This window comes from Centroberyx affinis, unplaced genomic scaffold, assembly GCF_046629955.1.
Source record: "Centroberyx affinis isolate AG114_WGS23_722 - 3 ecotype Tasmania unplaced genomic scaffold, CSIRO-AGI_Caff_v1 ptg007582l_1, whole genome shotgun sequence".
NCBI lineage: Eukaryota > Metazoa > Chordata > Actinopteri > Beryciformes > Berycidae > Centroberyx > Centroberyx affinis.
The window spans coordinates 1-8,752 of record NW_027283826.1 but is presented as its reverse complement, the minus strand read 5'-3'; the positions used below and the strand labels follow the sequence as shown (position 1 = coordinate 8,752).

At 41.9% G+C, this 8,752-nt stretch overlaps 1 protein-coding gene across 1 annotated transcript; it reads right to left on the bottom strand.

Moving 5' to 3' along the window:
• Nucleotides 1–2,718: 2,718 nt before the first annotated feature.
• Nucleotides 2,719–6,024, bottom strand: LOC139639702 (olfactory receptor 5J3-like; the record flags this gene model as incomplete). The annotated part of the gene is made up of 3 exons (XM_071513850.1): nucleotides 2,719–2,883; nucleotides 3,659–4,321; nucleotides 5,837–6,024. Coding segments are annotated over 3 exons (1,016 nt in total), but the record flags the coding sequence as incomplete, so codon positions are not given.
• Nucleotides 6,025–8,752: the final 2,728 nt, after the last annotated feature.

The window sequence follows — 8,752 nt, the reverse complement described above, 5'->3', positions numbered from 1 at the left end:
CAGTTTCAGACTCTCATCTCTAAATACTGAGTTCAGACTTCACTCCATCTGCTGACCGTCTCACCCTGTCCAGATGATTCGTGGTTTCTGGGTCAGATTCTGCTTTCAGATTCTTCTTCTCAGAGTTTGTGGTTTTGTCAGAGCTGAACTATCTACTGGCGGATATAAAAAAAGGCAGGACCCCCTCAAAAAAGACAAGGGACCCCCATAAGAAAGATAAATCTAAACTCGGGGGTCCCATGTCACGTGTTGAATGTAGCATAGGCTACTGTATAAATCTCCATAAGTGCTCCAAATTTCCAAGTTTCCGTGAATGCAGCATAAATCTCCCGCACCGGTAACGTGATGAACAGTCTGATATTCAGATGAAATTGCCTGTATTCTCCCCAAAACCAGTCAGTAGTGGCTGAGGTGTCCAGCCGCTCTGACGTTATTTTCACATTTCAAATTCAAGAAATCTATTCTGCTGAAACGCCAATGAAACAAGTAGGTCTATCTAATGAAAACCTGCTGCACAAACTGTTCAAACTTTGATTGGCTCGATTGTTTCTCCGAGCGAGAACAAGCTGTTGACGAGGGACACGCCAGACTCTCTGAATCGCATGAGAAAAGCTGATCAGTTGGCGGGGTGCGATTCAGGAGTCTGGAACAAACTTATGTGGACAACAGGACGAGTGGAACTTTCTGTTTGGAGTGCGTGAATAATTTAGTACTTTTATTATAAAAAATTCCACTTTGTGTTGGCATGATTAACAGTTTTTACTCCTAACAGCAGCTAGCTAGCTACCTAACCCAACTGTCATACAACAGCTTTACACTAGCCAAAGTTTGGGTCTAGCTATAGCTGAGCCCCGTTGGGACTGGCACTACACTGGCCTTTGAAAGTATTTGCAAATAATGCAAAGAATGTTTTCAGAGTGGTTTTTAATGGGAGGACTCTGTAATATCCGTGTGGTGTTAGTCCCAGTGGGGCTAGCTATAGCTAGACACATAACTGTTTTAAGAAATTGATGGAAAGAGAGGGGAAGAAGAGAACAAGAGGCTTCTCATGAGAGACTTTTTAATTGTATCCCCCCCCCAGCAGCAGCATTTTAGTTACATTTTATTTAAACTTTCCTCTGCACAACCGACAGGATAAACTGGTGAAAGAGAAAGACAGCAGCTGGAACAGGAGGACGAATGACTAGCAAGTACGTCAACTTGCCAAACTGCTTGACAACCCTGCTGAAAATGCTGGTGGCCTCATGCTGGGCGTGTTCTGACAATGAATGCTGGTTGCAGCGCATAGTCAATAAATCATTCAAGATTATTGGCCCATCAGTTGAATCACTATATCACAAACGCACAATCAAAAGAGCAAAAAAAAAAATCTCTGACCCCTCTCAGCCTGCTCACCACCTTTTCCAACTGATGCCCTCTAGGAGGCGCTGTAGGTCCCTGCCCACCAAATCATCCCGTTTTAAAAACAGTTTTTTCCCCACTGCAATAAGGACTCTGAACACTTCTCACTAACCCTGACAGATGTACCTGCACTTTAAAACTCTTGGGTCAATCTTGTAAATATTGTCTGTGACTTCTGTCTTGTGGTAATCTGTGTATACTGTCTGTTGTGCCAGTCATGTGTCTAATGTGATGCTGATATCTGTCTCTGTTTGATGTTACTGACACTGTTGAATTGAGTTTACCCACCATGCTGTACCGAAAGCAAATTCCACCGACCTCGGTCGTGTGGTCATTAATTATAAATGAAATGAAATGAATGAAATGGTTTAGCAGGTGAACAACTTAGCATATATTTTGGGAATTTTAATGCCGGCCGTAGCGGTTCTCTGCTCTTAACTAGCATCAAACCATCTCTGCCTAGCTGAGACCAGCAAAAAACAGCTTAGACTACCAATCAGCTTTTGCTCGTCTAGGCGTTTTTTTTTTTTCCAACAGGGAAAATGACACAAAGCAAACACTGGCAATAATAAGCTGTTGTATTGCCTTATTTCTGGCTATATTTTGTGTAAGACAATCATTTTTTTGTTGCAGTTGGTCACTGGGCAAGGGACATGCATGTTATGTTCTTTTTTCTCTTTTTATTTACTGTTTTTTGGTCTCCTTGCAAAGTATCGCTTGGCTAGTCCTGCTAAGTTAGCTAGCTGTGCTAAGTAGTTTTTCTTTCCTCTTCTCCTTCAGTTGGCCACGCCCCTTTTTAAAACTAGCCATACCCTGACATAATGTCATTGGATTAGAGGTTGTCCAGTGCTCAGTGTAGCACAAGGCATGTTGGATTAGCTGGCTACTCTGTTTCTCCTGGTTTTTCCCCACACCAGTTATAGCAAAACTGGGGGGGGGGTATTTTTTCAAAGCAGGATTAATCAAAATCTCCAGAAACAAATGTTATGAACTAGGCTATCTTCTGAAATTTGGTTATGAACTCCTCTGAAATTGATGCATGACAGAAATGTATTCCAAAACCTATTATTTATGGGTTTTTTTTACAGACTTAAATCATTATCACCAGGATATATCAGAATATTTTTCACAGTTCTCTGGCTAACTTTCTAATCCTGCTTTGTGAAATACCCTCTTCTTGTATAGTCCAGGCTGTTGTGGGCATGGTTAAGCGTGTTTATGTCTGTTAACCTTCCCTGTGTCCCTTTCCTTTAACAAAGAATCAGCTGTAATAAAGGGAAGCACAGATGAGCAGAGTGGCTGGTTATTTATTTGCAGTCAGGCCACTGCGTTGACTTGCTTCCTGGGTGATACAGCAGTGGGTCTGTACCTGCAGAAAGTCCCTTTGATGGACTGTCTCAGCGCCTTGTTCTTCAGACTGTAGATCATGGGGTTCAGGAAAGGAGTCAGGGCAGAGTACAGCACAGACACGATGATGCGCACCTACAGAAAAACAAGACTTTTGTTTTTAACAAACAAGGATTGACTGAGAACAATTGTGTTTTTTGCCCCAGTTCCCTGCTTCACAATGGAGTTCCACAGAGTCACACCAGGGAACTTCCCCATTAGCTATAGGGTTAAATTGAAGTGTATGACAATACAAATTGAGACCTCTGCTTGCATTAGATGAGAGGTATTTAAAGCCTGTATGATATACATTGCACTATTGTTATAAAGGTATGTTAGTACTCATATGTACCAGGGAGAGATGGTCACACATGGGTACCAATGACCTGTAAATATAAAATTGCAAAAACTGTCTTACTTTCCAACTTGTTTTTTTATTTTATTATTATTTTTTATTATTTATTTATTTTTTTTATACTGAATTCTGAAAACTTTGAAGCCGAAATATTTGGGAAAAGTCATGTAAGAATGAGAGTAGCATTTCCAATGTTTGAGAAACTTACGTCCAGTCACATCAGCTCATGGCCTTTCTAGTGTAAGATGTGGTAGATAAGTGATGCCTCACATTTCGGCATGTGATACAGAATAAAATCTTATGGCCTGATCTACCTTTCCTCATTTCTAGATGTGCGAGAAGTAAGATTTTTTTTTTAGAAATTTTACTATTTTTCAAAATGAAAGTGAAAGACTGATGCTGAATACAGGTCAGAGTGTCCAGTTTTAGTGGTTGACCATTAATGACAATCAAGAGAGGTACTCTAGGTGAAAGTGAAGTAACATTAAAGGAGGACCATGAGAGTCAGTCACATACCTCTGGACGAAAGTTGCCCACACGGTAGGAGATGTATACAAAGGAGGCAGAGCCGTAAGAGATTGACACCACAGTCAGGTGGGCAGCACACGTACCGAAGGCCTTAAGCCTCTGAGCTGCACTCATCCTCGATATCGAAACACCGATCAGAACGTAGGAGCTGAGGATGAGAACTCCCGTGGTCAGCAGCGCCACCAGGGCGAAGGACAGAGACACAATGCTGTCCACCCTGGTGTCGGCACACACCAGCCGCCTCACGGACGACGGGTCGCACCAGCCGTGGCGCACCGCATTAGGGCCGCAGTACGGCCGCTGCCACGCCATGGTGGCGACTGGGAGCGTGCAGAAACCGCCAAAGACCCAGGCTCCCGTGACGAGAAGCAGGCGGACAGGCCGGGTCATGATGGCGGTGTAGCGCAGCGGGTTGCAGATGGCCACGTAGCGGTCGTACGCCATGACGGTCAGGATGCCGCGGCCCGTAACAGCCAGCTGAATGAAGAAGTACATCTGGAGGAAGCATCCTGGTACGGAGATGGTCTTAGTGTCCGTCAGAAAGCCAGACAGCATGTTGGGGATGGTGACTGTGGTGTAGACCATGTCCACAAAGGACAGGTTGTGGAGGAAGAAGTACATGGGAGAGCTGAGCTTCGGATCAGTCCACACCTGTATGTGGAAACACAACTCTTGAGAAAAAGGATGAGACGATGAGTACGTCTACATGCACACTGATAATTCGATATTAACCCAATTAAGGCAATACTACGCCTTTACCTGGTCACCTGAATTGGAATAAGTCATGATAGCAAAAACCTATCTGTTTTAACCGGGTTATGCCTAAGTCTTTCCATTTATTGGGGCATGTAGACACCTTAGTCAGATTTCTATCAGCTTTTTCAAACTTCACGTCGGTCACCAGATGCAGTAACCTGGATAAAACATACAACATGGTGCAGTGCAGTATGAATGGCGAGAGCGGCAGTGTTAGCTAAAAAAATTTATATTGTTACTATATACTATATTGTTATTGAGATCAAACTTAACTATCTCATTATCTCAACAAATTAATTATTTTGCTGAGTTTGCCCAGTAAGCCTGGCAGTATTGCCAATTTATAGAAAGACTGTCAAGTGGAATTGACAGTGTTAGAAAGAGAGATCACGGTTGATCAATGTCTAACACTGTAATCACTTTAATCAAGGTATGACACAGGCTGAATTGCAACCACAATCAATAACCTTACTTAAGTTGTGATCTGGAGAAAAACAGAAAAACAAAACAATAGACTGATTTTTTTTTCTAAATGTATGTGAACCGTGTAGAGAAATCGCTTTACTAAATGTTTACCATGTAGGCCTAAATATTGTAATGGAAATATTGCCCTAAGCTGATTACTCCCAGTGTCACTATTAATTGGGGTAATTGGGGCACTCAATAATATCTAATCATCTGTGTGTTTGAAATGTTGAACTAAGCAGATTGAATGATTTGGTCATGCCATGGCATCCAGACTCACTGACACAGGTTCAGTTAAAGAAGTACCAATCTCGAAACCCATCGTCTATCAGTCTAGTCTGACGATGATTAGACTCTGGGGGCGACGGCCAATATTTGGGGGTTTCCGGTGCAGCCAGCGGACATCCGGGCCAAGACTTCCTCTTCTGTGCGCCGGTCATTGTTTACAGTCCGATTAGCAACTTGAGACCCGAGAATGGAGCTGGAGTTGAGAGTCTCATATGCAGATATCTGTTTATAGAGATTAGCCGAAATGTCGTCCGGACCTAAAACACCTACAGAAAGTATCGATGTTTGTGTTTTGTGTGGAGAAACGTTGACTCTCGCGTCTCAAGTTGCTAATCGGACTGTAAACAATGACCGGCGCACGGAAGAGGAAGTCTTGGCTCGGATGTCCGCTGGCTACACCGGAAACCCCAAAATATTTGCCGTCGCCCCCAGAGTCTAATCGCCGTCAGACCGATAGACGATGGGTTCCGAGATTGAAGAAGTACTTCTCTACATTGACCTGCACTGCTCAACATTCAAACAGTGACATATAACATTTCCCCTTATTGTGATCTAGGCAGATAGAAATATAGGTACATTGGTGGAGAGACAGGTAGACAGGCAGAGTCAAACATATAGATCAATAGACAGATAGATTGATAGACAGATTGTATGTACCGTAAAGATGATCATGCTGTTTCCGCCTAGGATGACAACGTAAGCCAACAGGAGGATGACGAACAGAATCATCTTTTCCTCCCCCAGGTTGGCCAGGCCCTGAATGATGAAGAAAGTGACGCCATCGGGTCGCTGGGTGCCGTTAACGGCGCCGGCTCTGTGATTGGCCGACCAGGACAGGTGTGAATCTAGAGGTACAGGTAAAGTGAGAGAGGCAACAGTGGAAATTCATTATGTCATTATGAATTGTGTCTGTGTGTGCGTCTGATCTGTGTTTTTTGGTATCATTTGGTAAGCTATGGAGTAGGTTGTGTCTTGTAGAGTTCTCTCTCTTGACAATGACAAGATGAATCAGAAAGAAAACGCTCCAATCACAACACCTGCCTCCTCAATAGTGACGCTATTGCTGTTGGAAACATCAAAGGAAATCCCCAGACTCTTTCTACCTGCATTAACATGTGTCGTGTATCTGGACTTAGAGGTCTGCAACCCGACCCGAACCTGACGGGACTCAAGACTGTATGTCGGCTATTGGCCGGGTCGGGCTTGGTTTTTAAATAAATAATTCGGGCTCGGGTCGGATCGAGCTCAGTTGTTTGTTGTTTTATTTTCATGCGTGGAAAAAAGCTCAATGTTTTATGCTCCTCGCTCTCTCCTGAAGCTCTGTGTCACACAAGCTGGGCGCACACAGCCCCCCTCTGCTGAGTGCTGCTCTCTCTCTCTCTCTCTCTCTCTCTCTCTCTCTCTCTCTGTCTCTCTCCCTCTCTCTCTCTCTCTCTCTCCCTCTCTCTGTCTCTCTCCCTCTCTCTCTCTCTCTCTCTCTCTCTCTCTCCCTTCAATTCGATAGGCTTTATTGGCATGACATTTGACATGTGCTGCCAAAGCACAGTTACGATTATGAAAGACAATGTTAAGGAATGAAATTAACAAAAAATAATGTGAATAACAATATTAGTTAATGGAATAAATAGATAATGAAATAAATAAATGAAATAAAATTATATATATATATATTACATGGGCTTTTTTCATTTTTGTTTTACTACTTCATTTTCTGTTTTACAAATGATAAAGGGAAAATAAAGTCCTTTATAAATGTTGTAGTACCTGCCGTTTCTGACCAGCAAAACGAAAAATGCCTTCTATTTCTGTTTTTCATTTGTGGATTTTGATGTGTATTTTTAAATTTCTGTTTCCACGGACCACGAGGCTATGACTTTTAAATAGGAACGTTTTGATTTCGGGTTTCGGGTCAGGTTTGGGCTTCGAATGTTGCGTTACAGTCAGGCTTAGTTTCGGGTCGGGCCTGAACGTCGCGGGCTCGGCTCGGGCTTCATTTCCAGGCCCGTGCAGACCTCTATCTGGACTCTCTAGATCTGATGTAGCTGGACCATATTTATATACACATTCTCTTTCCCCGACCAGATTGTCACACTCGTCACTTCATCTCGTAATATTCCCATCCTTTACAACGGACAGCTCATCTTTGTTGTTCCCTATCCACCAGTATCCTGACAGTCCATGTTTGGTTTTATGTTACTGTCTGAGCTTCCTGTCTCAGCGGCCACATGCTGGTTTGGACGATCGGATTACAATTCATACACCTGGACTTTTATGTGGTTAAGAGCTATCCAATTACAATCCAGTTGGCCAAGTCACAGGCTAATGCAGGTGGAAAGTTGAGTCAAAGAGTCTGAGGTTCGGGTTAGGACCAGGCAATGGATATATGGCATTTTGGAATGAAATCTTTCAAATGTCCCCACTAGAGTAGAAAATCTGTCACTTGTGAGGGCCATTTCCTGAACCTCATTAGGTAATGGATATGTTTACAAGTTTACAGGTAGCATTACACTTAGCCTATAGTTTGATAAAGTTAGAGTTACCGTTCGACATAGCCAGAGTTAAAATTAGGGTTAAGGGTCACAAGGAAGACATAGCAATGACCTCACAAGTAAAACAACAGTATTTGTATATGTGTGTGTGTGTGTGTGTGTGTGTGTGTCAAAATCAAACAATATTGGTAACTTTGATTTCCCTCATTAGACACACATGTTGTTTACAGCTCCAACTGTGTAAGAAGTTGGAGGGAAGAGGGGAGTTACGCTGAATTTGGCAAACATACAGTATCTTACAAGCAAACTTCTCCACAATTGAAACAAGTGAAAATAAGTAGGAGTTGTGATGCAAATCAACTAGAATTAAGTACTTTGGCTTTTAAGATATTGCCACTTGAATGAAGAAATACATTGAAAAACGATGAAATTATCTCACTCCATTTTCATTTCATTTTTTTCTTCAATACATTGATTGGATACTATGTCACTTTTATCTTTTTCTTTTGCCATCCTGTAAAGCACTGAGCTACTGTCCTTGTATGAAAGGTGCTCTATAAATAAAATTCATTATCATTATCATTTATTTTATGAAAAATAAAATTGTAAGACTCAATGCTAGATTAATTTGTTAAAATAGATGTGGATTAGTTGAGCTGAGTATGTTTGAATTACAAGATACAAGTCTCCTGCACAGACACAGACAGTGAAACTTTAATTCCAGACTTCAATTTCTTTCTGAATAAATAAATTCAGTCTGATCTAGGGCTGAACAATTAATCGAAATTGTATCGAAATTGCAATATGGGCTACTGCAATTTTCAAATCGCAGGAGGCGCAATATTTGTTAAAGGTGAAATGTGTCAAAATACCATTTTAAATTAAATATTGTGGTGCTGCAGAGATGTCCTGGCCTACACATCATATTCTAGAGACTTAAGAAAACATCTTTGTTTGGTACAGATCCCCGCAAAAATCACACCACAATCATTTTAATACGTTTTTCAATGAAAATGAGAATAATGATGTCAAAATTATCATTCCCTCTAATATCGCAAATCATATCGCAATTGCAATATCAGTC